Source organism: Fusarium falciforme, chromosome 11 (genome assembly GCF_026873545.1).
Source record: "Fusarium falciforme chromosome 11, complete sequence".
In the NCBI taxonomy this organism is placed as follows: domain Eukaryota; kingdom Fungi; phylum Ascomycota; class Sordariomycetes; order Hypocreales; family Nectriaceae; genus Fusarium; species Fusarium falciforme.
In genome coordinates this window covers 1,543,936-1,571,768 of record NC_070554.1, presented here as the reverse complement: position 1 = coordinate 1,571,768, position 27,833 = coordinate 1,543,936, and the positions used below count along the sequence as shown (strand labels likewise).

At 51.8% G+C, this 27,833-nt stretch overlaps 11 protein-coding genes and 2 pseudogenes across 13 annotated transcripts, besides 2 other annotated features; 6 read left to right on the top strand and 7 right to left on the bottom strand.

Moving 5' to 3' along the window:
- Nucleotides 1-54: 54 nt before the first annotated feature.
- NCS54_01343700 (Hypothetical protein) lies at nucleotides 55-963 on the top strand (the record flags this gene model as incomplete). Its single annotated transcript, XM_053158629.1, has 1 exon — nucleotides 55-963. One exon carries the CDS (start codon nucleotides 55-57, stop codon nucleotides 961-963), a length of 909 nt encoding a protein of 302 aa, XP_053014604.1.
- A 171-nt stretch (nucleotides 964-1,134) lies between these two features.
- On the bottom strand, nucleotides 1,135-3,774 carry NCS54_01343600 (Zn(2)-C6 fungal-type domain-containing protein; the record flags this gene model as incomplete). The annotated part of the gene is made up of 3 exons (XM_053158628.1): nucleotides 1,135-1,764; nucleotides 2,125-3,077; nucleotides 3,216-3,774. 3 exons carry the CDS (start codon nucleotides 3,772-3,774, stop codon nucleotides 1,135-1,137), a joined length of 2,142 nt encoding a protein of 713 aa, XP_053014603.1.
- Nucleotides 3,775-4,101: 327 nt separating this feature from the next.
- On the bottom strand, nucleotides 4,102-5,604 carry NCS54_01343500 (annotated as a pseudogene). The gene is made up of 3 exons: nucleotides 4,843-5,604; nucleotides 4,602-4,796; nucleotides 4,102-4,539 (listed from the first exon to the last, which is right to left on the bottom strand).
- Nucleotides 4,102-5,604: a sequence feature.
- Nucleotides 5,605-6,165: 561 nt separating this feature from the next.
- Nucleotides 6,166-7,821, top strand: NCS54_01343400 (AA-permease domain-containing protein; the record flags this gene model as incomplete). The annotated part of the gene is made up of 1 exon (XM_053158627.1): nucleotides 6,166-7,821. The coding sequence occupies one exon, from the start codon at nucleotides 6,166-6,168 to the stop codon at nucleotides 7,819-7,821; it is 1,656 nt and encodes a 551-aa protein (XP_053014602.1).
- Nucleotides 7,822-7,931: 110 nt separating this feature from the next.
- Nucleotides 7,932-10,160, bottom strand: NCS54_01343300 (Manganese lipoxygenase; the record flags this gene model as incomplete). The annotated part of the gene is made up of 2 exons (XM_053158626.1): nucleotides 7,932-9,798; nucleotides 9,847-10,160. 2 exons carry the CDS (start codon nucleotides 10,158-10,160, stop codon nucleotides 7,932-7,934), a joined length of 2,181 nt encoding a protein of 726 aa, XP_053014601.1.
- Nucleotides 10,161-11,461: 1,301 nt separating this feature from the next.
- NCS54_01343200 (Cupin-2 domain-containing protein) lies at nucleotides 11,462-11,851 on the bottom strand (the record flags this gene model as incomplete). Its single annotated transcript, XM_053158625.1, has 1 exon — nucleotides 11,462-11,851. The coding sequence occupies one exon, from the start codon at nucleotides 11,849-11,851 to the stop codon at nucleotides 11,462-11,464; it is 390 nt and encodes a 129-aa protein (XP_053014600.1).
- Nucleotides 11,852-12,191: 340 nt separating this feature from the next.
- On the bottom strand, nucleotides 12,192-13,825 carry NCS54_01343100 (annotated as a pseudogene). Its single transcript has 4 exons — nucleotides 13,709-13,825; nucleotides 13,464-13,652; nucleotides 13,165-13,409; nucleotides 12,192-13,095 (listed from the first exon to the last, which is right to left on the bottom strand).
- Nucleotides 12,192-13,825: a sequence feature.
- A 1,306-nt stretch (nucleotides 13,826-15,131) lies between these two features.
- On the top strand, nucleotides 15,132-16,628 carry NCS54_01343000 (Zn(2)-C6 fungal-type domain-containing protein; the record flags this gene model as incomplete). Its single annotated transcript, XM_053158624.1, has 4 exons — nucleotides 15,132-15,496; nucleotides 15,562-15,651; nucleotides 15,708-15,797; nucleotides 15,848-16,628. The coding sequence occupies 4 exons, from the start codon at nucleotides 15,132-15,134 to the stop codon at nucleotides 16,626-16,628; spliced, it is 1,326 nt and encodes a 441-aa protein (XP_053014599.1).
- Nucleotides 16,629-17,192: 564 nt separating this feature from the next.
- NCS54_01342900 (Hypothetical protein) lies at nucleotides 17,193-18,748 on the bottom strand (the record flags this gene model as incomplete). Its single annotated transcript, XM_053158623.1, has 3 exons — nucleotides 17,193-17,301; nucleotides 17,368-18,559; nucleotides 18,619-18,748. 3 exons carry the CDS (start codon nucleotides 18,746-18,748, stop codon nucleotides 17,193-17,195), a joined length of 1,431 nt encoding a protein of 476 aa, XP_053014598.1.
- A 756-nt stretch (nucleotides 18,749-19,504) lies between these two features.
- NCS54_01342800 (Hypothetical protein) lies at nucleotides 19,505-21,495 on the top strand (the record flags this gene model as incomplete). Its single annotated transcript, XM_053158622.1, has 2 exons — nucleotides 19,505-19,882; nucleotides 19,954-21,495. The coding sequence occupies 2 exons, from the start codon at nucleotides 19,505-19,507 to the stop codon at nucleotides 21,493-21,495; spliced, it is 1,920 nt and encodes a 639-aa protein (XP_053014597.1).
- A 488-nt stretch (nucleotides 21,496-21,983) lies between these two features.
- Nucleotides 21,984-23,176, bottom strand: NCS54_01342700 (Aldo-ket-red domain-containing protein; the record flags this gene model as incomplete). Its single annotated transcript, XM_053158621.1, has 2 exons — nucleotides 21,984-22,914; nucleotides 22,968-23,176. 2 exons carry the CDS (start codon nucleotides 23,174-23,176, stop codon nucleotides 21,984-21,986), a joined length of 1,140 nt encoding a protein of 379 aa, XP_053014596.1.
- A 668-nt stretch (nucleotides 23,177-23,844) lies between these two features.
- On the top strand, nucleotides 23,845-25,171 carry NCS54_01342600 (TauD domain-containing protein; the record flags this gene model as incomplete). Its single annotated transcript, XM_053158620.1, has 5 exons — nucleotides 23,845-23,936; nucleotides 24,005-24,043; nucleotides 24,109-24,304; nucleotides 24,356-24,453; nucleotides 24,538-25,171. The coding sequence occupies 5 exons, from the start codon at nucleotides 23,845-23,847 to the stop codon at nucleotides 25,169-25,171; spliced, it is 1,059 nt and encodes a 352-aa protein (XP_053014595.1).
- Nucleotides 25,172-25,786: 615 nt separating this feature from the next.
- On the top strand, nucleotides 25,787-27,779 carry NCS54_01342500 (Hypothetical protein; the record flags this gene model as incomplete). The annotated part of the gene is made up of 5 exons (XM_053158619.1): nucleotides 25,787-26,106; nucleotides 26,154-26,260; nucleotides 26,316-26,510; nucleotides 26,558-26,692; nucleotides 26,740-27,779. The coding sequence occupies 5 exons, from the start codon at nucleotides 25,787-25,789 to the stop codon at nucleotides 27,777-27,779; spliced, it is 1,797 nt and encodes a 598-aa protein (XP_053014594.1).
- Between the last annotated feature and the right edge of the window lie 54 nt (nucleotides 27,780-27,833).

Below are 27,833 nucleotides of genomic sequence, written 5' to 3'. Positions count from 1 at the left end.
TGGGATACAATCGTGGAAGGCAGAGTAGTTTCTGTTAACCTCTTGGCGTGTCGAATGACCTCGGCTACTCTCATCTACAGTGCTGGTAATATTGCCCCTCCAAAGGTTTCGAGAAACATCACGCATATCGAGCTCCAGAAGACTTCCTCGACTAGGCAAAACCTCGATAGACCGCCAGAGACGACAACGTGCCATTATGAGAAAGGCCCAGTCCTCGAATCATCCACATCAACACCGAATCCCCCCAATTATCCCTCAGCTCACACATCCCAAGATAACGACCAATGCCGCCTGTATTATTACGAGTTTGACCTATCCACAACAGGGAAAAATCAAGTTTCTCATGAGTGGGCCCTATCGGCAATACCCTTCGAATTCCCCTCTGCTCGCCCTGACTGCGAAATGCAACAAGCTCGCTACGTATACAGCTGCACTACATCATCATCCTGCTTTGGTGTTGCTCTTGGAAAAGCCGTCAAGATTGATGTTATAGCCAAGATTGACACCAGGGCACTCATTCAGAAAGGAAAGGATATGCATATCACGCCTGTCACAGGGTGTGTAGATGAGCGAACAGTCAGCGAAATCCTCGACGAGGATAACAAGGATGATCCTATACAATGCTTTCATCTTCCCAGAAATCGCTTTGCCCAAGAGCCACGATTCATTCCTGGGCCATCATCAGACGAGGAGGACGGTGGATATCTCCTCTTTTATGTTTTTGACGAGTCTCAGTTGACCATATCTGGCGAATGCCCTCAATCAGCCGTGTCCGAGCTCTGGATCCTGGATGCTAAGAGTATGCGCAATGTCGTGACAAAAATTACGCTCCCTCAACGTGTGCCTTATGGATTGCATGGAACCTGGTTTTCTTATTCGGATATCGAGAAACAGAGGGATGTCGAGACATTTCGAAGTTTGGAACAACTCCGAACAAGGAAGCATGAATGGGTATTCGGCTGAAAACAGTCGTGATGTTCCTGGGTCCGATGGAGGGACCTTTTAGAAAAGGCGGCTGCGTAGCAGATAATTCTCTCAGAAGCTTTAACTCAAGGCACATTTACAAGTACTGCGCTATGTCGTGTCGAAAACAAGGGCAAATTATTGGGTGGAGTTCTTTAATTACAATTTCTTCTATCTCACAAACTGGTCCGCAAAGCTCGCCCCAAGTCCAACAGCTTCATAATGCTTCCTCGCCTTATCCAACTTGCTAAACACATCCTCCACTCCCACAGGATTGCCATCAGGGTCCACATAGATGTAAGCGCCCGTAACATGGAACAGCGTCACCATCTCCTTCACATCCTCCGGCACCTCAAGCGTATGGATATCTCCAGGAGGCTCGTACGCGTAGCCGCCTTCAGTAGCCCACCAGGGGTGTTCGAGATAGTGCCAGCGGCCCTTGAGCACAGTGGCGTGTACCGCACCAGCGTGGCGATGGCGAGATAGGATACCGGATCGTCGTACACGGAGGATATTGACAAAGTAACCGCCCGAGACGCTGAATAGAAGTGGCCGGAACCAGACGTCTGGAGCTTGGGGAACCCAAAGACGTTCGTCGCATTCAATGTCGAAAATGCCCGGGACAACGAGATCGTCAGGTACAGCGGGTAGACGTGGCCCGCGATAAGGGATGGCAGCCTGATCGGCATGCTCTTTGAGCTCTTCCGGCTTGGAGGTGTTTTCGTTTGCCATGGTGAATTGGAGTTGTGGTTGAGAAGAAGTGTCCGGGCTTAGGTGGTAGGCGGTAGGAGTGTTGCAGTTCTGTCATAGTAGCAGTTCCAATGAGGTCAACTCGTGGTTTATAAAATAGAATTTGAGAAAATTCTTCCCATTGTCTATGGTAATGTTCCAACGGCTTTTTTTCGTTGTAATCCGTGAATCGAGTCATTTCCCAACCATGGGGTAACTGGGCGCCAACAGCGGCCCGAGGTCGGGGGAGGGTCCGGAGGGTGTAAGTCTTAGACCCGATGAACTACCAATAGCTTCTTGAATTGACCAATAACAACCATTGTATTCATATTACGATATTGATAGGTTCCACCCTCTGTGTTTGACAATGTCTACCCAATCCACATGGCCTTGGTCACTCCTCCGCGAACCATCCGCCCTCCGACGCCAAACTTCATCAAGTATCTCAAGACAAGCCTCGACATTGCGGAATTTTCGCCACCTAATCATGTCACCGAGTTTTTCCCGAATAGCTTCAATCTCGGACATCTCGTGGGTTTCTCCTCCAGCCATGAAGAGGGGAAACAGCAGTGTGCACTCCACCAGGCATCCTTCCGAGACTTCCCGGCTGAGCTTGACGATGGCTTCAACACATGCCTTTATCTTGGCCTGTAGCACAGCAGTATAGCCGCTTATGTGGCGTCTGAGGGTTCGGTATAGATGAATGAGTGCGGCGTTACGGTAAGCCTCGCCCAGTAGTGCTAGTGGTGAGCCGCGCTCGTTCGAAGGACACACCCAGCGTTGAAGTTCATCCTCAATCTTCCGAGCCCGAATTGACCGATCACCATGGTTGATAGTTTGGCCAGTTTGGGAAATGCCATTTGCATCTGCAAAGTCAGCATTGAGGACGCTGGTCTCAGACACAAGAAACAGCAGACGTGACGCGAATCCAAAGTACGGATCCGGTAGAGATTCATCTGCTGCCGCCCAATAGAAGCCTTTAATCAAGGGTGGGCGATCCATCGAGACACTCATCATGACATCGTGGTACGCAAAATTGCGGAGTAGCCATCTCCCCTCAAACGTCACCTGCACTGCCTGTTTCGGGTCACACACCGAGTTTGGTCCCTGTGCTAGAGCTGCAGCTGCGCCCGTGAGATGGGGGTACCAGCTGTCAGTGGCTTCGGATATTGACTCCATAGAGCAGAGGACCATTGTGACTGCGAGACACATTTCTGTCGAGAGCTGACTTTGTTGAACCGACTCTTGGAGACGTGCTAGAGCATATCCACGGTGGCGTAGAGACAAGGATTTGAACTTGTCATCTCGCAAGGCCAGATGGGACGAGGCCCATGCTGATACTGCATACATGAGTGGTGGGCATTCAAATGCCATAGGGAGAATGACTATGTGGATAAGTTAGCTAGTTGCAAGGCTAATGCGTCTTGGAGGGAACATGCCAGATAGGAAGCAGTTGTTCTCCAGATTGGTAGTGAGTAGGAATACAAAAGTTGCCGTGTAGTATCGCAACATGGCTCGTCTACTTCCAATCAGGTCCTCAGCCTCTGCATCGTCCGACTCCGAGAGCGGCAGGCCCAAAGGCTGACATAAGTGTGTTATGCCCCGGAGTTGCTGATCTATCCTCGGAGTTCTTGTCATAGCGGAATCGGTTCTGGCCGCCGTGTCCGATGGCGCAGGCGATGACGACTTCAGGGGGCGAGGTGGTTCACGCTTGCAGACCAGGTTGAGCCGCGAGCAGTGGCTGCAAACAGGGTAGATCTGGTCACACTTCTTCTTTCTGTAGTACATTAGCGTCAGAAGAGGCCCATGATGATAGCGAAGCCCGGTAAGAGAACCAATGATGGCATGGCATCCACATACCTTTGACGGCAAGTCAGGCATCCGCGCCTCTGCCGGGTATACCCTGGCCTCCTCGATGGCCCTGCGAGAGGGGCGATTCCTGGGTTCTCCATTGATCGGTTGAGGTCTCTGTACGACTACAGGATGCTTTCGTCCGGGCGCTATGGGCGGGATAAAGAACAGAGTCGATCGTAGGAGGTCAGCAAGGATGAGATGAAGTCTCGAGTCACAGAAACCCTTCATGCACGGCGCTATCGGCGGGGTGGGGCAATCCCAAGATGGTATAGCAGATGCTTGACTCCTCCTGGCCAAGAGGCTCTAACGTCAGGGCGGACAAGCTGGACTGATTTGGACCAATTGATGTTTATCTCGGTGTCACCACCCGTGGTGAAAGCGCTGATTGCGAAAGTTTGTCATGTTCGACATGATATGCCACCTTGATTACCTCCAGCTCTTCCAATTCTTGTGGCTAGGGGCGCGAGATGACGAAGGACAAGGAGTTTTGGTCACATTGATGAAAATTCCATTCACCCACAACAGTTTAGCTAACTTGGGGGATTCTAGAATGCATCAGAGTCTCGCGGACTCAGTGTGGCAAACTTGACGAGTAACAGCCTCGATCGCCTCCCTCAGAATCCCAACCATGCGCCTAAGCTCGGACTCTGTCACCACATACGGCGGAGCCATGATAACATGGTCAACATGAACCTCCCCTGTTGTACCAAGGTTCCCCAGAATGTTCAAGCCCAAGTCAAGCGCCTTGTCCACAATCTGGTGGCAAAGTCTTAGGCCCGCGGGAAAAGGGGTCTTGGCAGCTCGGTCCTGCACAAACTCGACCGCCCAGAAGAGACCTCTGCCCCGGATATCGCCTACATAGTCTAGTGGACCAATCTCCTCTTTCAAGAGTTGCTCGAGGACTTGGCCCATTCGTGCCACGTTGCCGAGTAGGTCTTCATCGCGGATGATGCGCTGAACCTCGAGCGCTGCGGCGCAAGCTACCGGATGCGCCTACAAAAAGTGAATAATTAACTTAATGGCTCTCCTAGTGTTTTTATTGGTGCTAAGCATACCTGGAATGTGTGGCCATGGGCCAAAAGCCCTGATCCATCGGCAAGGGCATCAAAGATCTTGCTGCGGAGTAGTACCCCGGACAAGGGGATGTACCCTCCACCCAAAGCCTTGCCGATAGTCTGAATGTCAGGGCCTGAAATGTTTTCCTGTTCCCAGGCGTGCATGGTGCCAGTCTTGCCCATTCCACACATGATCTGCAGGGGTTAGCTAGGGTCTCATGGAGGGAGCTCGGTAACTAACCTCGTCCAAGATGAGAAGAACATCGTACTTGTCGCAAATCGTTCGAACTGCCTTGAAGTACCCAGGCGCGGCGGGGAGACAACCCAAAGTTGTCCCGCTAATTGTCTCGGCCACGAACGCAGCGACGTTCTCGGGGCCGACTCGAAGAATCTCAGCCTCTAGCTGGTCTGCCAGGCGCTTGACATATTCGTCGTTAGTCTCTTTGTGGCCCTTGAGCCGATAAGAGAAGCAAGGGTCCACGAAGCTGACGTTGGACGACAACCAGTCGCAATACATAGCTCGACGCGAGTCATGGCCCGAGACACAGAGCGCGCCTATCGTGTTTCCGTGGTAGCTCTGCTTTCGCGCAATAAAGTGGCGCTTCTGGGGCATACCCCTTTCGTGCCAGTATTGCGTCGCCAGCTTGATGGCGGCATCAGTAGCCTCGCTGCCAGAGTTGACAAAGATAGCCTTGGAAAGTCCCCCAGGCTGTCCCTGTAGAAGAAGAGAGGCGAGTTCTTCAGTAGCATCACAGGTGAACCGTGCTCCCGAGTAGAGATAAGACAGCTGGTTGATCTGGTTGCTCACAGCTTCCGCAATCTCAGGCCTGCCGAACCCGAGGCAAGAAACGGATGGCCCGGCTGAGGCATCCAGAATCTCGCGACCATCTTCGAGGAAGAGGAAGACGCCAGAAGCTGAAATCACCTTCTCTGGGCGGTGCGACATGGCACGATGAAGAATGTGCGAGTGGGATACGAAGGGGTGAGCCATGATGGGCGATGTCTGTCAGGGGTGGGTTCTCGCACCAGGGGAGTGATGATTGCGTTTGAAGATGAGCTGAGGTCTGCTTGGATACCCCAGGCTGGCTTTAAAGTTATCGAAGAAAAGATGGTGCTTGGAAAACAGACTCCGAACCACCTCCGAGATGATCAGGGTTGAGACCTTGTCCACGATATAGAGACCGCCGTTGGCGCCGCTAGCGGCAAGGGTAAAGACCCAAGTCAATTAGTATGAAAGTCGCTTTCATGAATCGATAACTGATATCTCTTTAGTCTCTCCACTTACCCCGCATTCACAAACCCCGGCTCAAATCCACGTCCGGCTGGATCATGTTCGTTATCAGGTTTGTCCGGGGAAGGGCAAGGGTAGATTAGCAGAGCTGCTGATGGCATTGCCGCGAGAGTATGGGCTTTAGCTTGGTGAGATAGGTGCCCAAGACCTCTTGGAATAAGAGAGGAGTTGAAGTATAAGAGGCTTCACCTTCCCACAGATTAGTTCCGCCCTCGCATCACGCTTCTCCTCAACCTTCTTTACCATCAAAGTCATCAATTCATAACCATCAGAATGAAACAAGAAATCCTCCCAGATCCTGACTTTGGAGCATCTAAAGCCAGAGCCGATGATTCCGCAAAGCTCGAACCCCAAATCGGGGAATCCCAGAGCCTACACAATGGCACCACGTCCCCCGACACGAACGAAGAAACACATCGAGGCTTCAAGCCCCGACATTCTCAGATGATTGCAATTGGGGGTGCCATTGGTACTTCTCTGTTCCTGGGAACTGCACAAGTCCTCCGTGTGGGCGGTCCTCTCTTCCTGCTCATCTCTTACGGCGTCTTGTCTGTGCTGGTGTACTGCATTGTCACCGGCATCGCGGAGGTTGCGACATACCTCCCTGTGCCTGGCGGTACCATGGCCTACTACGGCCACAAGTACGTCTCCCGCAGTATGGGGTTCGCCATGGGTTATCTATACTGGTACTCCCTAGGCATCTTGATCCCATACGAGTTTGTCGCTTCGACCCTTCTCATCGACTTCTGGGGCCCTGCTGTCAGTCCTGCTGTTTGGATCACCGTCATTTACGCCGTCATCGTGCTTCTCAATTTCTTTCCCGTAAGGGTGTTTGGAGAGTGCGAGTTTTGGAGCGCTGGGATGAAGATCATACTTATCCTTGGCTTGATCTTCCTCTCCATCGTTGTATTCTTTGGAGGAGGGCCGAACCACGACCCCCTGTACTTTCGATACTGGAAGAATCCTGGACCTGTTAATACCCATATTGTGAAGGGAGATGCAGGACGCCTTGTTGCTCTTCTTCAGTCCTTTGTACTCGCTTCGTTCGCCTTCGTTCTGGCTCCCGAGCAACTCATCGTTACAGCGGGCGAGATGCAGTCACCACGTTACAACTTGCCTCGTGCAGCTCGACGCTACGTCTGGCGTCTAATTATTCTCTTCATGCCTAGTGTCTTGGGAATCGGTGTTGTTTGCATGTCCAACGACCCCGCGCTCTCTTCGTCTGGAACAGCAAGCTCTCCATTTGTCATCGCCATCCGCAACGCCGGAATCCCTGTCCTTGACAGTATCGTCAATGCCATGATTCTTCTTTCGGCCATCACTGCCGGAAATGCGTTTCTCTATTCTGCGTCCCGGAATCTCTACTCCCTAGCCAAAGCTGGCAACGCCCCTGCAATCTTCAGAAAATGCAACAGTTACGGCCTTCCCTACTTTTCGGTTGCCGTCACAGCCTGCCTTGGTGGTCTAGCCTACCTGTCTCTTTCCAGTAGCAGTCTTACTGTCTTCAACTGGTTGATCAACATCACAAACACGTCCGGTTACGTCAGCTGGATCTGTTGTGGTATCATCTACGTTAGGTATCGCAAGGCGATCGTCCATCACAAACTGGAGTCACCGTACCGTTCCCGGTTGCAGCCATGGGGTATGTACTTTGGCTCTGCAGGCTCTGTCATCTTGCTGTTGATCAATGGTTTTACCGTATTTTTCCCTTCCGAGTGGTCTGTGGCAACATTCCTTACTGCGTATATCGGTATCCCGGCCTTTTTGCTCATCTATTTCGGTCACCGCCTCTACTACCGGAACGATGAATGGGTCAGAAAGCCGGAAGACATTGATATGTATGAAGGAATGGATGAGGTGCTCGCTGCAGAGAGGCCACCACCCGTCAGAGGCCAGATCAGCAAGAGACTGTGGGCGTTGATCGAGTAGACAACCTTATTTACGTCATGTTCTCCTCAATGGGGTAGCCAAACTCATTCAATTAACTATGTATTATACACAACTTTCCAGTCATTTAGAACTTGCTCCACCGGCGATGCTCAAATAAGAATGGACACGGCCGTGTTGTCAGGGTCCATCACCATGTAAGGAATGCTGCCCTCGTCCATTCCCTTGCTGGTAACAAGAAACTCGACATCAAGCTTCTTCAAGTCGAGGTAAAACATCTCGCTGATGTTGCGAACCGCTTGAGCCTCCGGACTATTTCCAACCTGTGCTCGCCACTGAGACTGGGCAAAGCTAACCAGACTGCGGTCACTGGGCACCTTGAAACTGAGGAGCCAGGGAACTTGAACTGCCAGCAGCCACTCCCTCTGTCGACCGATAGGAAGAGCATCCACCAGGCTCTTTTCTGTGTAGGTCTTGAGCTCGGCAAGGGACTTTGGCAAAGCGTTGCACAAGGCCGGTGGCTTGGAGAGCACGAAGGCCTGATAGAAGTTCTGGAGATAGTTGACGGCCGTATGGAACGGAGCTGCAATGTGAATAGACATTGTGAGCGCATCACAAAGCTGATCCAGGGTCTGAATGTTGGGGAAGGTCTTGATCCAGCCGTTGGTCTGGATCTCCTTGTACCAGTCCTGAACGTACTTGTCTTCCTTGACCATCTTGTCGGCCGTGTTCTTGTCATAGTACATCAAGAGCATGCTCATGACGTACTTACGGATGGCCTTCCACATCGAAAGCATGTTCTTGGCATAGGCGTAGTTCTTGTACTTCTTGTCCGCCAGCCCCTCGGTAGTGTTCGGGAATCCACGGTTAGAGAGATCATTGGGGATGTAGCTCTTGACATAATCAAAGTTCTCGAATTCGTAGCGCACGAAGCGGTACAAATAGTCGGGATTGACGCCAACAAGGTCCTTGATGACCTGCGGCACAAGTGTGCTTCTCGCGGCCGCGTTGAGTGAAAGCGTCTTGTACCAGTGTGGCTGGAGAATCTTGAAGACGATGTGCTCCATGGGAATAGTCCGGTGAGTAGCCACAATCAATGACTCTTCGATCATGTGCGCACGAGTCAAGTGAACGCTGACCTCATGGCGGATCCAGTCTGAGACTTGAGCGCACGTCTTTGCGTATCTCCAAGCCCAGTCGTTCTTCTCCTTGTCGGAGGAATCCGCCGGAGACTTGCGTTGGTTGAAGATGGTGACCGAGTTCTTCATGCTGACCTTGTAGTCGCAGACGATGGCAATGGGATGTAGCTTTCCATCGTCGTGAAGCTGGAAGAGCGTCACGGCTGAGCAGGCCCAGTTGTCATCAGAAGCCGGCTCCTTGTGCTTGAGCTCCTCATCAGGCTTGGCACCGAATGCCTTGCGGAAGTAGCGAGTGTCTTGCATGAAGAGAGACTTGCGATCGATTTGGGGAAGAGTCTTGGCCCAGTAGTCCCATCCATCGCGCTTAGCAGTATCGATGAACTCGGTCAAAAGGTCCTCCGACACCTTCTCGATGGTCGTAGGGTTGGTACCGGTGAAAGACTGCTCCGCGAAACGACGATCGCCGAACCAGTCAGGAAGAAGGCCAATGTTGGCGCCCTGTTCAATATCCGTGCCAGACTTGCGGTGCTTCTTGTTGTACTCGACATAATCCTCAATCTTGGGGCCTTGATCCGGAGCACCGCTGATATCTCCATTCTTCAAGCTGAGAAGCCACCTCGCCGTCTTACCGGCAAAGGTATCAGGAATGATCTGCTTGATCATCAAGCCTGTCTCGACAAGACCAAGAGCATTGAAGATCTTGAGCTCAGAGACTTGGTCGGCGGACGGGATGCTCTGAAGATGTGGAGGGTACTGGGCATCTGTACCGTCGGGGTTCTTGGGGTAGGCAGAGTACTTGTAGATCTGCTTCTTCTGGGAGAGATCTACATATCTAGGCAAAGTTGGCTCGACTTGCAACACGTCGAAATACGACTCGTAGCTATTGCAATCAGCAAAGATCTCACAGATGCACTCGTATGAAACTCACCTTCGCTCAATGCGGCTGTAGGCGTGTGTGAGAGCGGCCTGCGTGCCAGCGTAGGTGCCCTCCTCGATGTTGCCTCCACCCAACTCTGGCTTTTGAGCCAAGTTCTTCTGATCCGGCTTCGCATAAATCTTGAGCTTCACAAGCTCGCTGTTGAATACACCGGGGTCAATGTCAGAAAAGGGAACATCCTGCACACCAATGCTGGCATCCTTCTTTCGCTCATCAAGTGATGGATGCTTGAGGATAGCATCAGGCTTGGGAGCTGCCGGCACAGTCACCGGCAGCTGGGGAAGCGAAACGCCAGTGAGAACCATGATGGAAATGAAGGCGAAGGGTAATGAGAAGTTGAAGGAGAGAAGATTAAGGAAGATGTGTTCGAGGAGGGAGCAATTGGATGAGAAGCGCAGGCTTTTATACACTATCTCGCCACGGCATTTCCTGTCAAGTCAGCTTCCCCATCTTAGGGGGCTTATGGACGGTTAAACCATACTTGAAAGATGACGAAAACCCCGGGTCTCGGCCAGTAGCAGTCCTTGCATATGTGCTGGGTCAACAGATAGTATGCAGGCTGACTCCAGCTGAACGCCCAACTCAAAGACATGCTGCAGCCAAGGGCCAACGCTTACAGGGTAGTGGTTAGTTCCAGCCAGCCACGCCGCCGTTAAGTCGCATTGGGGCGACACTTCAGTGCAACTAGAGACAAGAGATGCCCTGTTCGGCATGTGAGGGGTCTAGACTCATGGTTAAGTTGAGGGGTTATGGGAAAAGGTGGGTGCAAACTGCATTCGGGGGCTGATGGCAAATAGCCAGAGTAAGCCGAATGCAAGAAGGGTGCATCGGTCACAGGGCTGACGTTGGTAATCTTGGCTTGCAACAAAGGTGCAACGCGTCGTCAGCGAAGCTTGGAGAAAACCCGACTTTTCAACCCACATTTTTTCGTGATTCAAAGTCAAAGAACCAATCATTCAAATGCCATTATGCAGCGCATCAACGAGCGGGGAATATGTCTCAAAAAAGGTTCTAGGCAAGTTAGACTCACATTCCAACGCCGCTGAGTGGCGCAGGTCCCCTCAACACCGCTTACGCCGCCTGCAATTACGAGAACGGCTGACTATCGCATCGTCGAATCAGAAAGCGATTTGAGTAAAGACAGATGGCTAGATTCAGCCGCAATGTGGGTTGCCTCCCCAGTGGGTGACTGCTTGGGTCCGTCTCACTCGCCGATAAGGCTGACTAGGCAACGCTATTGAACAGCTAGTTGCGCCGGCAGAGCAGATTGAGCTTGATATGCATAAAGCGGCACTTGAGCGTGTTAAAGCCACAGGGTCGAGACTCGGACAGCATTTCGGGAGCGCCACGGGCCGCTGGCTGAAAATCTGGCTGCAACTTTAAGCGAGAGGATACTTCTGGCTATTTTTTTTTTAGTGAGATATGTGATTCAGTGTGCATCGACTTTATAGTTTAAAACCGCATGAGAAGGTGTGCACGCTTTCACGTCCAGGAGGGCTCACTCAGCCCCGACCGCATCAGTGGGCCACTGGTACATGCACCAGATAGTTAGGTGGGTAGTGATATTGTCTGTCATCACTATGTGAACCATATTCTACCATATGTCTTATATTTCCCGTATCTTGTACTCTTCCTCAGTGACGGGCTCATGCCAATTCGTTTCACCGGTAACCATGACAAGATGCGTCATGACAGACTCATCATCAGCCCCATGCCAATGAGTCGTCCCAGGAGAGGCCCAGATTGTATCGCCAGCCCTGATCCGCCTGGCTTTGCCTCCCTTGTCGCAAATCCATCCACTACCCGAGAGCACATGGATCATTTGCCCCTCAACGTGAGTGTGCCAGTGCGTTCGAGCGCACGGCGTGAATGTGACGCTGGCAATACCGGCGCTTTTGTCGAGATGCATGATGTTGGAAAAGACCTGGCCTGTAAAGGTGGCTGTAGCCTTGGTGACCTTGGTGCTTTGGTCGGAAATGATTTTCGATTCCGGCATTTTCGCTTTTTTATGAACTACGTGCGCGTTTTGTAACTAGTGAAAAATAACAGGGTTGATGCCAGTAGGTTGAGTAAGGGCGAGAAAATAGTGAACGGAACTGATGATTTTCAGGCAGAAAAGTCGACTAACTCAGGCTGTCTGTTGGCGGTGTAGTATGTGAACCAGGGTGAAATCGAAAAGAGAAGACAAAGTCTTAAGTATATATAATTGCTCTATGGTCGAAGAACGTGGCTCGTATAAAACCCCTCGAGCACGCCATATCCGCGTTGTGGATCTCAAATGTTCATCAATATCTACGGGAATCAAGTTCCGATGCCAGGTCCCATCCATCCAGTCCTCATGGCTCACCATGCGCAACAAATGGCTCCTCCTCCTGGTATACTTCATACTTGTACTTGCTCCCGATATGGTCATCCCTCAACCGAGCCTGACCCTTTCCGTAGACCCTCTCCCGTGCCGTCAACCCAGGCTCAATTGCCTCCGGGTAGATCCCACGACTGCGGAGCTCTGGAACAAGCAAGTCCACGACATCCTCAAAGGAACCAGGCGACGTGACATATCCGAGATTGAAACCATCCACATCAGCAGTATTGATCCAATTCTCCATTACGTCCGCTACAGTTGATGGAGACCCCACAGCAGACGGTGAGATTTGGCTCATGGCAGCTCTTATGCCAATGAGACGAGGCGTCCAGATGGGTGTCTCGACTGTGGGCTTGAACATGTTGGACAGCTTCCTGCCCTCATCAGAGTCTATCTTACTGATATCCTCATCAAGTGAGTATTTCGACATGTCGATACGGGTCCATCCGCTGAAAAGAACCAAACCGCCAACGGGACTCGCGTGCTCACAGAGCTCCTGATACTTCTCCTGGGCTTCTTGGTCCGTCTTGCCCAGAATAGGAGTGAAGGAGAGGTAGAACTTTAAGGAACTTGGGTCGCGTCCCTTTTCGGCTGCAACCTTGCGGTTCTTCTCAATCTGCATCTTTAGCAGCTTGGGTGATGGCGAAGACACAAAGATGCCCTCTGCATGGGTGGCTGCGAAGTCGATACCTTCCGCTGACGCGCCCGCCTGGAATAGGAACGGGGTCCGCTGAGGAGAGGGATCTACGATGTGGCGTGTAGATAACTTGTAATACTTGTCCTGATGATTGATGTGGCGGACTTTAGACGGATCGATATATGTGTCTGTAGTCGGATCGGGTTGCAGCGCGTCATCAGCCCACGAGCCTTCCCATAGTCTGTAAAAGTATTGTGTTAGCAAAAGAACACATGTCATCTAGGTCCAGAGAGAAGGAGGCGAAACGCACTTGTACAATATTCTCATATACTCGTCAGCCTGTGCATATCGCTGGTCATGCTCAATAGGATCAATGCCAATGGCGTTGAATGCGGACTTCTTCCACGATGTGACGATATTCCAACCAATACGTCCATCCGTCATGTGATCTAAGGTCGAAAACCTCTTTGCCAGAACAAACGGAGTTTCGAAAGAGGTTGACGCCGTGATACCGAATGTAAGATTCTTAGTCACCGCCGCCATGGCGGTAATGGGCTAGAATGAGCTGTCAGTACACTGTGCTTCAACTCAAACAAGGCCACTGCTTACTATAGATGGGTCCGTTACCGGCCATTGGACAGCCTTTCTGATGCTTTCCTCAACGCTTCCGCCGTAGATGTCGAATCCTCCGTTCGTATCCGCAAGGAAGAGGCCACTGATTCCTCCCCTTTCGAGAAGTTTTGCCAGCTCGACCCAGTAGGTCAGCTTGCGCTTTGTTGCTGATCTATCAGCCGGGTTCTGTCAGAGTGTTAGTCCAGTGTCATCTCTTGAATCAGGGTCAAGGTTGTATGTACTTTCCAATGTCCGACCGAGAGATGACCGACTGTTGACATGTCAAAGGCATTTAGCAGAATCTGCTTCTTGGGTGGCTTTTCAGCCCCCGGGATGTCTTGAGTCGCCATGCTCAACGTCTCTGATGCCTCGCGATAACAAAATGGGTATTCAGGGTTGCCACTTGATTAGTATCCCGGTAGATTGCATTGCTCCCCATTGCAGCATGTGCTTTATAGACCGGACGTTATCTCTTGTGTCGAGTTCCATTTGTGAATCCTCTCACTCAATTGGTTGCTGGTAACCCCGACCAATCTGGTAATGACGCCTCCAAGACCCTGTCATTGCGTCTTAGCCGAGGAGCCCAATCTGGATTCGGTTCGATGGCGTGATGGAGACCAAGACACGGAGCTATCTTAGCTATGAGAACGGCTTTCTGGGGCAATCTAGAAATCTGAGAGCCCCAGCCAGAAGCGTAGATTTTCGATGAGCAAAGCCAGGAACAAGTTGACGCAACCGCTATCAAACAAAGCTGATTGGCCCGCTTTCTGGTTTCCAACGGTAGAGGCTCCACGTGGGGAACCTAGACCGGGAGGATATAAGAGGCATCAGCATCGCGGAGCTCCGACGAAGTCTAGTTCCCCACCAATTGTGCTATTTTCTCCCTACGTCTGTCCATCGCGGAGGCGCCGTTGAAGATGGATGCCTCAAGAGAATCTCGATATTTGCTCCAGGAAGATCACAGACCCCACAAAATCCCCCGCATCGAATCGGCAGCCTCCGCGACCCATCTTCCCTGGTCATCAGGGGACTCACAGATTCAGCATAACGATTACCAACATTCAAGCCTGACCAGGGCCGAGGATGAGGTCCGACATGCACGTCCCGCTGCTGCGGGCCCCGGTCAACCACCCCGGACCCGGGGAACGGTTGCCTGCCGAAAGTGTCGGTCGCGGAAAACAAAGTGCGACAATCAACGGCCGAGCTGCGGATATTGTCTGAAGATCGGCGAGCCTTGTGTGTATGAGGCGGAAGCCAGCTCCTGGTAAGCAGTTGCAGCTACACCTCCAAGCCTGTTGCTCTCAGAATGCGTCATGCTAAGCGCAAGACAGCTGCCATGTTTTTGGACGAGAGGTTCTGCAAGCTTTAAACGAGCTTCGAGAAATTGTCTCGAAACCACCAAATGAGCGATTGCAGGTTGATAATCTCCAAGTGACTACTAGCAGTAGGGAGGATGTATCCCCTTTAAGTGGCCCAGTCTCCGTCGTCACATCAACTCCTCAGCCGGCAACTCCAAGTAGCCATCTACGACTTAGGCCAGCGGCGGCATCTCTACGCTGGACCCAGAAGATCGAAAACATTATCCAATGGCGCATCTTCCAATCACATATTGTGGCGAGCGACATATATCCCGACGCCGATCTACCGGTCACCCTAGACCACTCAATGCCAAGCGCCGATATAAGGCTCCTGACTGACCTCGAATCGAGGTATATCCATAGCGTGCACCTGTTTAACCCCATATTGCATCTTCCAACACTGCACGATCTGATTCTTCGCGTCGCAGAAAGCCAGTTCGATTGGTCACCTGAGGCATGCCTCGTTGCGCTTGTGTGTGCCATCGGTGCTATGACCGAGCCATTAGAGATATCCCAAACGCCTGAAGCGTCCAGCGGAGTCGATCCAGATGAGTCTCGAAGTCGTAGCAACCCCAGCCTGGCCATCGGGTACTGGAACGTCGCATCTAAGCGCCTGGGCCTCGTCCTCGACCGGAATGACATAACGGCTGTGCAATGTTTGTGCCTGGCAGGGTAAGAACTCTGCGCTGAAACCGTCAATGTTGTCAAGTTCTAGTGTGAAGCTAATTCGGAAGAAGGATATGGCACATGCTGAACCTACAACCGCTCCAAGCTTGGAAGTACTTTAGCCATGCTGGAAACGCATGGTTCTGCACAGTCATGCGCAAGTAAGCATATTCCATGACTCGGGACAAATAAGATTCGTTGTTGACAAGGTGTAAAGTGGCCCGTTGCCCAAGCCTCCTGAACGAACTCACTTTGGTCCGATCTGCGTCCAAGATGCTCTATGCTTCACGATTTGGAAATCTATCTGGTATGTTCGTCCGTGTTCAGCGTGATTCATACTTACCCATCTTAATGTAGTGAGCTGCACCCCGAATTGTCACTTCCTCCCTCAGTTTTGCAGGACTGCGAAGTCCTTCGTCCGTTTCCAACACTGCCAGACCTGGACGATCCAAGACTTGGCGACCCCTTGATAGACAGCGAGCGCAGCTGGCTCTACTATCTAGCTGAGATTGCTGCGCGCCACCTCATAAATGACCTTCTCGAATGTCATGTTTACGACTTTGACAACCTCCAGCGTGCGGATGTTGCACGAATGATACGTCACACCGAGATATTCGAGGCGCAGATCGATGAGTGGCGTTCATCCTTGCCTGCTCAGCTCCAATTCGATATGCCTACGGACTGGACTCTTCCAGGACTAGATCACCCTATGACTATGGTGTTGAGGCAGCGGTACCTGTCGAGCCTCGAGTTGACATACCGGCCCTTGCTACGGTTGTGCACCGACTTTTCCCTGGAAGATTTCCAAGGATATGACGCATTGCTTCTAAGCAGAGTTGTCAAACTGGCTTCGCAAAACCTACGATTCTCATACTTGAAGATCCTCAACACAAGCAAGAGTCTACACCAGGGGACTTGGTTCAACCTTCGCAGCTTGACCGGATCATGCCTCCGATTCGCTGCGGCAGAGAAAGCTCAACGGGAGGGAAAGCTGGCCGGCGCACAAGAGGTTCAGATGCCGCCAGATTGGAGATCTTGTGTAATGAAAGGGATAGAGACTCTGGAGCCGTACTGGGCTTCAAAACGCGGTGGAGGAGCAGGTTTGATGGAACTAATGGACCAAGCCCTGGCGATGTAGGGACATTTCGGGTTTGATAACGCTGGGGAGACACCCCTCTGTTATGTAGGGGGGGTTCTTCATCATTTGGACTGGTTCACACTCTTTGTTATTGTTGATGATGACTTTCCCAAAAGAGACATCACTGTGTTAACATTGGGATATAATGCTACGATGTGTTGACAATGTGTTGTTTGTTATAGTTGAAGCCCGGCCCTCGATGGGTTAACTGAGCCAGAAGATCAAAAGAGACATCAGCCACAAGGCAAAAAACAAAGTGATCAACACTTGACAGCATGAAAACATAATTCATAAGTTCTCAATCGGTCAACGATTCTGACACTGCCTTGCGATTCACTCTCGTTGAAGGAGTTACCTGCTGTCAAGGTATCGAAGAACACGGAGTTTCCACCAAGCCAACATGAAGCTATTCATCTATCTAATCTAAATTGGGCACCTTGCTTCCTTACAAACCCCCAACTAACACACCCCTTCATCGCTCACACGAATGCCCGAGAGCACGATTGTGGCCAGCTGCGGGAGACCTCAGCCCCCTGCATCATGAGCCTATCTGTTGTCGGGTGATTAGGTCTTCTGAACTGCAACTGCGCGAATGGTATCATCCGGGCCACTGGAGTCGTCGTTTGACTGATCCAGAGACTCTATAGTGCTTCCTCCATCGATTCCGCGTTTTCTGCATCCATATTAGCGTCAAACATCGATAAAAGGCCCAGCCAGCGGGCCATGGGGGGAGACTTACTCCCGTGAATCCATCCACCAACTGAGCGGGTGCGAAAGGAGAATCAGGGCAACCGACATGCCGATGCCAAATGAAAAGCCCTTGGTGTATCTTGGAGCTTCCACAGTAGGGTAAGTGAGGAGTCCGACCCAGGCCGTGGATGATTGTGCCCAAGCAGCTCCGATGATGAGCGTGATGGACCGCTGAGCCGGAGAATGTCTCATAACATGATTAACCCAACTAAAGACGACGGTGGAGGTTGACGCGGCAGCAAAGTTGGTCATGAAGGCGAACCATTTGGCTCCTTCCGGTACGTCCCAGACAACCAGGATGGCTAGACCGACGATGTTGAAGATATGGCCACCTGTCAGGGCCCAAACAGGTCCAGCCAGTAAATCAGAGGCAAACGCAGTCGCCAGAACAAAGAAGATGCCACAGACGGGCTGTAACGTTCCCAACTCATTGATCCTGGGAATTGAGTAGCGGTCGAGGCTTCTGAGCCACAAGAGATAGGCTCCGCTAGCTTGCGCTCCTCCTGAGTTCCAGAACAAGGTCAAGATGACCAGAAGTGCCCAGAAGATTAGGTTTCTGACGACCTGTCCCACTGATTTCCACTGGAACTTCTCGGATGTTGTGTGCCCAGCAGCCTCTAGTCGTGAGGTCGAGAGATCAATATCGGCCTGGTTCAACACTATCCGGTTCGGCATAGCCGGGGTGCCAGGGATAACGAAGACACCAAGAATGCCGATAGGGATGGTGATGACAGCACAGATAATGTACATCCACCGCCAGCCAGCCAAGCCATTCACATCGTGAAGACGGGCTGATGTTCCAGCCTGAATCAAACCAGCAGTCAACACACCCAAAGTGGTGCCGTTGTAGAAGATGCCAGCGCGCCGAGAGATTTCATCCTTTCGGTACCAGCATCCGAACATGAACTGGATCGACGGGTAGAACGCGGCCTCGAAGAAGCCAACGAGAAAACGGTACCCCATGACTTCGCCAGCGCTCGTCGCGCGAAATTGAAGAAGGGTGAAGAGGCCCCATAGGACGTCGACGGCCGGGATCAACCATTGGAGAGGAACGTGGGTGAGCAGGAACATGAAAGGAAGCTGACCAACGACAGCTCCAACGGTATACATGGTCTGAAACTGAACGAGTTCATTGCCGTTGAGGTTCAGGTCTTCCTTCATGCCCGAAACGTACTCATTATCTGTTACCCAGTTAGAATGCTTGAGTTGTGACAGATAGTTGTCGGGCGAGTAGCCATACTGATGTTGGACTGGTCAATGTACTTGACCCAATACGCGAGGAAGACGTAAGGTACAATGAGAAGATCAAGCTTGACAATCAACTTCCTCTCTTTCGGTGAATCTGTGGCTGCAAACCACCTGATAGCCATGGTGAAGGCGTGGTCTTGAAAGAAACGCGTGATCTTTCACGATGGCTCGTCGATTGCTGTGTCTTGTCGTTTCTTTTTTCCACTCTTGAGGGCGGTCCTGAAGAGGCACATATAGAACCATTCTTCCACTATATCTAGACATATTCGAAGCTATCTATCCACGGCATGGTCCAGAAGGCGTGCTCACATTGGAAATTCACGTAAGTCCGCCGATGTAGAAGGTCCTGACGCATTGGCAATCATCTTCAGGAATCAGAAGGCGTGCTTCAACTAGAAGTGCACGCAAGCTCGATGCTTCGCAGCTAGTTACAGGCCAGCCTAGGTGAGGAAGGCATCCGGCCATGTCAAGAGGAAAAATACAGTAAGTCCGGTAAATCTCCGTGTTTGACGGGCTGAAGCTAGACTAACTGGAAGGATTGGTGGCTGTCGGGGAGCTCGCCGACGGTCAGACAGGGGTCAACAGGGTTGCAAGTGTGGGGACAATATCCATTTTGACCAGGGTGACCTAGCCGAAAAGGCCGGCTTCCGGGGGTATGGGGCCGGCTGGAACCCGTTCACTGGTCCCCATCCGCCGTCATCCGCCGTCTATGCGAACATCACGTCATCCAGCCGAGCCACGATAGCTCAATTGGAGTTTTCGGAGCATTCGGAGAGACATCAAAACCATGACTTTTCCTCTTAACGATGTTGTTGATTAGCGCAAGCCCTGTCGGAAGGCCATCCTCGGAACATCCACCCCCGTCGTCATAACACGCTATGGCCGTCATCTCAGATGCTCAGCCTGAGGGCAACTCCCCTACACCTGGGGCCTCAGTCAACGGCGAGAACCTGCCATCTAAGCTTGAGGAGCTTCGCGTGCAACCCAACGCGGTAAACGGAACTGTGGCCAATGGTGCAGTCACCCCGGGCAGCCACAGTACGGAGGACCAGAAACCGAAACAGCCGTCACGCCTCGAGACCGTGGCATCCTATCCGGTATCGGATCTCACGCTTGAGGACCGTTGTATTGACGACTCTCGTCCGCTTCGTGTAGCTGTCATTGGCGCTGGGCTTTCGGGCATCCTCTCTGGGATTCTACTCCCTTTGAAGGTGCCCAACATACAACTGACCATCTTTGAAAAGAGTAAAGAGGTGGTAAGTAAGCTACTCTGTTCTGTCACTTCTTTCTAAGCGTGGGTAAGAAGTGCTGACATTGTCACCGACAGGGCGGAACTTGGCTTGATAATATTTACCCAGGTGTCCGATGCGACATTCCATCGCATGTCTACCAGACTACCTTCTCCCCCAATCTGCAATGGTCCGAGCAGTTCGCTGAGGGAGCCGAGATTCTGGAGTACTGGAAGAACTTGGCCAAAAAGTACGACATCGCCCGGTTCCTGCGCATGGGCACCTATGTCGAGACAGCGCAATGGGATGACACGCAGTCAACTTGGGCTCTCACTTTCCAGGATGTGGACTCGAAGCACACATCCGTTGAAAACTTTGACTTTGTCATCACCGCAATTGGTCGCTTCAATGAGTGGAAGTTGCCCGATTATCCTGGCATCAAGGATTACAAGGGCCATCTTCGACACAGTTCCAACTGGGACCCTACCTATGATCCCACCGGAAAGACTGTAGCCGTCATTGGCAACGGGGCCAGTGGAATACAGCTGGTCCCTGAACTTCAAAAAGTCGCCAAGCACATCGACCACTATGCACGCAACAAGACATGGATCGCCGCGGGATGGGGCGGCCGCGAACGCCAGTTCGGCCCAGAATACATCCCCGAAGAGCAGATCAAGTCTTTTGACAACCCAGACACCTACCTCCAGTTCCGCAAGGACGCAGAGGACCGGTATTGGAGAGGGGCCAACGCCATGAAGGCCGGTACCAAGGAGAATGCCGATTATCGACAGAGGTTCATCGACATCATGCACCGACGGTTGGAGAAGAAGCCTGGTCTGGCCGAGAAGATGATACCTGACTTCTCGCCTCATTGCCGGAGATTGACTCCTGGTCCGGGATACCTGGAAGCGCTCACTGAGGACAACTTGGAGTACATTCAAACTCCCATCTCCAGATTCACTGCTACCGGTATTGAGACGGTCGACGGTGTTCATCGTGAGGTGGATGCCATCTTCTGTGCAACCGGCCACAATATCGACTTTGCTCCTCCCTTCTCCATCCGTGCCCGTGGCGTGGATCTAAAGACGGCATGGAAACCTGAGGGCGAGATTGGATATCCAAAGACATATCTCGGAATGGCGAGTGCTGGGTTCCCTAACCTACTCTTCATCGGAACTGTCCACACCAACGGCATCGCCGGTACCTTTATCCACAGCATTGAGAACCAAATCACCTACTATGCCAAGGTCCTGCGCAAGGTATCCAGTGAAGGCATCAAGACCATCACGCCATCCGCCAAGGCTGTAGATGACTTCATATCCTACGCCGATGCATACTTCCCCACAACCGTTATGACCGGTAACTGCAGCTCCTGGGCGAACGGTGGACGTCCCGGCGCGCGGATACACGGTGCCTGGCCCGGCAGCGCCTCTCATCTGAGCTTTATCCGTCGGAACCCCCGATGGGAGGACTTTGAGTACGAGTATGTCTCGGGCAGTGGGAACAGGTTTGCATTTTTCGGAAATGGTCGGACACTCAGAGAGGCGGATCCCAATTTTGACATTACGTCGTATTTGAAGAGGGACCCAGCTGGAATTGATCTCCGTGACATACACGAGAGTTGGCATAGCTGGCCGTAGGTGGTTGGACTCTTTGGGAGCTTGGGCCGATAGCAATTACGATCGATGGTCGATGTCAAGGTTTCCTGTATAGTTTCCCGTGAAGCATCGCACTTACAATCGTTACGTATGGGTAAAGAGCAATATTATGCCCTTTAACCTTCTATAAGAGCTGCCGGGGCAAATCATAGGCTAACCCTGTCCATTAACACCGTGTCCAACTGCGCACCGAGGAGCTAGGAGTACCTTCAATGCGACCCATCCACAGGCTCTTGCGCAGTTTTAAGGTCCATTTTTCTCACAGAATCTGCTTACAAATTCCTTTCACCAGAGCCGAACTTGACAGACAGCCTCAATACCAGGCACAAGTGTGACATTCATGTACTGCTTTGCTAATGGAGACACTTTGTTGAAGGTAACACGATCAGACGACATCAAATCGCAAATCATGAAACAGAGGCCATCGTTCACTATCTGGAGATGATCCTACAACCATGTAGAAATGCCACTCAGTCTTCAAGTGGAGGCAAAATAGGATGGATGTCTTCGACATAGTCAAACAGTCCTCGCACATTGGCAGTGCGAATATCTCCAGGCCCTCTCGATCCACGATTTGTGTTTCCGCTCAGAAAGTTGTGCGGAAAGCCAACATCAAATGGGTAAGCGGTTTCAATATCCTCCATCTCCTGGCTCGTCAAACGCAGACCTAGAGCTTCGATGTTGCCCCGGATGTGGTCAAGCTTCCGGCCACCCAATATGGGAAAGACATATGGCGATTTGTGTAACACGTATGCTAGAGCAACCGAGGTGATCGGGACCCCCTTGGCATTGGCAATCTGCTCCAGCTTCTCCGAGACAAGACTTTCGCGGCCGTTGTTCATCGAGGGCATGTTCCGACCACCAACTTTGATCTGGTCCTTGGGCTTGAACAGGCCACGGCCAAGCGTGCCCCATGGCGCCAAGCCCATCCCTTCAGCTCGACACATGGGGATTATGTCTCGCTCAAAATCCCGATCAGCCGCGGACCACCGGCCCTGGTATACTGAGAACTGTCTAAGTCCATGTTGTCTCGCGTATTCGTTGCACTTAACCACAATCCAAGCTGGCGTATCCGAAATGCCTAGGTACAGGACCTTGCCGGAAGAAACCAGGTGATTGAGAGACTGCATGATCTCGGGTATGTCTGCCGTCATGTCCCAGAAGTGAAGGTACAGGAGGTCGATATACGTGGTCTGGAGTTTCTTGAGACTCGCTTCCACGGATAAGTGCAAACTTTTCGTGCCATTTCCGCCAAAGTTGGATTGTTGTCGGTATGATTCGGATCTAGACTTGAAGTTGCCCGTGTACTTTGTTGCCAGGACGAACTCGTCGCGCCGCCCGGTCTTGGACAGCCATTCGCCCAACCATTTCTCCGACTCTTCTCCCTGGTAGCTCGAGGCTCTAACAAGATCAATATTTGGTATTAGGATACCAGGCACGGAAATCCCACTTACGTGTCAAGGAAGTTGCCTCCCTGCTCGTAAAAGTAGTCGAGAATCTCAAACGCCGTCTCTTTGGTACACTCGCCCAGGGAGTCGTTCATGACACTCCCGAAATTCATGGTCCCCAGACATATTGGACTTACAAACACCCCTGCAGTCGGGGCGAGCAGCCGGTGGCGGCCAAGCAGACTCTTGGGAGCTGGAACAGTGGGAGGTGCCATTGTAGAATGTTCAGGGCCAGGGGTGGGAAGACACAGATTGTGAAGGGTGACGCCATCGACAGATGGAACTCATTCAAACACCGACTCTGGCAACGCCTTTATGGCAAGTAACGTACTGGTCTCTTGCATCGCGGAGTGAGGCCGATGTGGATACCAAGCAAGACATCTGCCTTGGCCATGCTGAACAGGGTCCCATTGGATTATGATTGCGTGATTTGTTGCTAGGCAGATATGCGCATTGGAGCGTCTGCGTCGCGGAGCAGAGCCGATGTGGATCACATGGACCTAGCTTAGCCGTGTTCGATCAGCATCGCGGAGTAATGCCGACGAGGGTCCTATACAGGTATTGAGTAGTGGGAGGCATGGTATTCGGTTCCGTGTTAGCTTATCTCCCCCACACTTGGATTGCATCTCGGACATAAGCATCTCGTAGGAGTCGTGACGAAGGATCGATGGATCTGCAAGTCCTGTCACGAGCTCCTTGGTCGATATGGCGACTTTATCCAAAACTCATGGGGTTGCGGCATCATATTCAGCTCAAGAGTTTGGGAGACATCTACTTGAAGTCTCCGGTTATGGGGATTCGTACATACATAATGCAAGATCACGGCCGACAACAAAATAAGAGGTCGCCTTTTGAGAGCATCATCAAACCAAGTGAGTGAACAATGCCGTCCATCACAAATACCGAAGAGTCCTCGCAGAGCGGCGCTGTAAAGCCTCTGCTGCACGACCAGACTTCGCCCTCGCCTCTCGAGTTGTACGTGTAAAAAATGTTTGGATGCTTGCAGTATGACAACTTTGAACCTAACGCTACGACTTTAACAGATACGGTCTCCCCTACTGGGGCAATGAGAATGGACAAAAGTATGGATGCAGCCTCCGTCTACTGTGTTACATGTGAGAGCGAAACTAATCACTTGCGGCCACAGAATGCCCCCTCTCGAACTCTTTGAGCACTATGAGCATGGCAAAGATGCGGATCCCAAATTTGGTTCCCTCCTAAAAGAGGGCGTCAAGATTTCCGACATCACCAAGTCGATCGGGGCTGAGGTCACTGGTATTCAGCTCTCTCAGCTGGATAACAAGGCAAAGGACGAACTCGCACTCCTAGTAGCACAGAAAAAGGTATATCACCACAAGAGAAGGCCGAGGTAACACCAAGCTGACATAGCAAAGGTCGTCGTCTTCCACGATCAGGACTTCAACACTATCCCGATTCAGCGAGCTGTTGACTTTGCCAGCTATTTCGGCAAGCTACATGTCCACCCTGTCAGGTAATTACTCTTTAGCCATTTCACGCCTCGATACCACATCACTCTCATGGCTTGGCGTTTCAAAGCTCACATTCTCGCCTACAGTGGTGCCGTTCCCGGGTTTCCTCAGCTGCACATGGTCCACCGCGGTCTCGATGATGTAGGCCATGACAAGTTTCTTGAAACTAGGACTACATCAGTCTCGTGGCACAGCGATGTGAGCTACGAGTTGCAGCCTCCGGGAACCACATTCTTATTCGCCATCGACGTGCCCGAGGCCGGAGGAGACACCCTATTCGTCAACCAGGTCAAGGCTTATGAGCGACTATCTCCTGCATTCCGACAGCGATTGGAGGGGCTCAAGGTCGTGCACTCTGCTCATGAGCAGGCTCAAGCTGCGCTCAAGAGTGGTGGTCAATTGAGAAGAGACCCAATTACTTCTGTGCACCCTCTGGTTCGAACACATCCAGCGACGGGAGAGAAGGCGCTTTACATCCAGCCTCAGTTTGCCCGCTCGATTGTGGGCTACAAGAAGGAAGAGAGCGATGCCCTGCTCAACTTTCTTTACCACCATATCGCCTTCAGTCAAGATCTTCAGTGCCGGGTTAAATGGAATCCTCGCTCGGTTGTCGTGTGGGATAATAGAGTCACGGCTCACTCAGGTTTGGTGGACTGGGAGGGACCTCGCTTTAGGTATATCGCCCGTCTGGCAGCACAAGCTGAGGTACCCACGGAATAAGTAATTGTTGGTATTTAGAGATATTCTATGGTCTCGATGCTGGCTCTACAGCAAAATAGTTCCAATCAACTCAGGTTTCTTGCCCTCATAGCGCATAGACAAATCTTGAGCTCCGTGTCCGTAAATGAGATTGCCTTCGAGTTAACATGGGCGCCAGTTGGAAATTGGACGCGTACTTACTGACTTACGCGTTGCCCAACCCTTCACCCTTTAAAGAAAACATGTCAGCCCTTGATAGATCTGATCCCGAACCCTGATTGGTGGGTTTATCCATCGTAGTCGAAACAGTCGCTGGTCGAAACTTGGCGCGTTTCATCAACCCTGCGGCCATCAATGTCAGGAGATCTGATCCACCACGAGTGCTGCTCTGATCCCGTTGAAACGGAAATTATCTCGTAGCGACCGGAAGATCGGGTCATTCTTCATTAATATCGAACTCTACGCTATGTTTGGAACGTGCATTTTTTCCGCGGCTTCGTTATCCGAGATACGGATCATGTTTTAAATGTTGATGATCCCCAAGCTGATCTTGAAATGTTTCTTTTGGTATTCTGAATTTTCGGTCGTTTCTTCTTGTTTATTTGTTCAATTCACTCTTTTTCTCTCTTTCCAACTATGCATCACTCTTTTATCTCGGCATTGATTGCCGTTGGTTCCGCCGTTCAAGCTGCTGCGCAGTTGAGCGGCAAGGTCGGGCCCTCAACCAGCCGCGCTGACAAGGCGGCCGTGAAGACCTGCAACGTTATGGACTATGGTGCTACTGCGGATGCGAAGACTGACAACGGTCCGGCTATCCAGAAGGCGTGGGATGATTGTAGCGCGGGCGGTGGCGAGGTGTACATTCCCGAAGGCGACTATGGACTTGGAACATGGTTGAAGTTATCTTCAAAGAAGGCCATGTCGTTCCGTCTTGATGGAACTCTTTACCGCATTGGGTGAGTACGGGAATGGACTTTGTGCCGACATCACTGACATGCAACAGCACCGATGGCGGCAACATGCTCTTTTTCCAGCACATGCAGGACTTTGAGATGTACAGCAGCAACTCCAAGGGCGCTATCCAGGGATACGGCTACGAGTTCCACAAAAGTCTGTCTAACATGGAGAGAAATGGCTACGGCAATAAGTGCTAACCTTGACGTAGGCGACGAATATGGCCCCCGAATCCTCCGCTTCTACGATGTCAAAGGCTTCTCAATTCATGATGTTGCCCTGGTCGATTCCCCTGCATTCCACTTCTCTCTCGATACTTGCTCCGATGGCGAGGTATACAACATGGCCATTCACGGTGGAGCTCGAGGCGGCCTTGATGGCATTGATGTTTGGGGATCCAACATCTGTGAGTCAAAGTTATGTATCACCATGAGAAAGACTAACAATTTGTAGGGATCCACGATGTCGAGGTCAGCAACAAGGATGAGTGTGTCACGGTCAAGAACCCCTCCGACCATCTCTTGATTGAAAATATCTTTTGCAACTGGTCGGGGGGTTGTGCCATGGGCTCTCTAGGCACTGATACTGGTAAGTTAACAGACACGGATATCAGAATTTGGCTAACCACAGACCAGACATTCACGACATCAAGTACACCAACGTCTACACACACAACTCCAACCAGATGTACATGTTCAAGTCCTACGGTGGCAGCGGCACAGTCTCCAACGTCGCCCTCAACAATTTCATCGGCCACTCCAACGCCTACACTCTCGACCTTGACGCCACTTGGTCATCCATGAAGCCTATTGAAGGTGATGGTATTTTGTACACCAACATGTCGTTCTCTGGATGGTCTGGTACCTGCGCCAATGGCAAACAGCGCGGCCCTATCAAGTTCAACTGCCCTCCCGATGTACCCTGCACGGATATGCTTGTCGAGGACTTCAACGTGTGGACTGAGTCTGGAAGCACGGTTGAGCACGGATGCAAGAACGCTTACGGTTCGGGAGTTTGCCTAAAGGAAGGAGCTGAAGCCGGAGCTTTCACGACTACCCAGACCGTCACTGCAGCTAGCGGCTACTCCACTCAAACCATGGACGGTGAGCTGTCTACTGGTCTTGGTTTGTCTGTCTCGATTGCCATTCCTACCATTAGGGCCTCATACTTCCCCGGCGTGCCTGTTATCAGCGCCCGAATGGCTGACTCCGCCGGCGAGTCCAAGGATGCGGTCAGCGATGCAACCTCAGTCAAGGAGGCCGCACCCGTTGAGACCTCTGCCCCTGCGTTTGCTGCCTCATCTGCCGAGGACGCTGCATCCATCGAAACCCCTGCTCCCGTCATCGAGGCATCGTCTGCCGAGGATTCTGCGCCCGTCCAGTCTTCTGCTCCCGAGGCCGCTCCCGTTGTGGATGTGACTTCTGCTGAGGACTCTGCCCCAGTTCAGACCAGAGGTCCTTTCTTCCCGCCGTTCCAGAGCTCCGGTGGCCCAAACATGCCAGACTTTGCCCTGGCCACAACCCTTGAGACCGCCATCAAGCCCTCCGAGACCCAAGCCCTTCCAGACACAGAGACCGAGACCAGTCTTCCTGCTACTGAGTCTAGCGTCAAGAATCCCAATGGATCTTCCTCTTGTAATGCTAAGAGACGCCGACGTAGCCAGGCCAACTACTAGATGACCCAGAACATTGTGTTTACTTGGTCGTAGGTTTCTGAAATCACAGCAAGC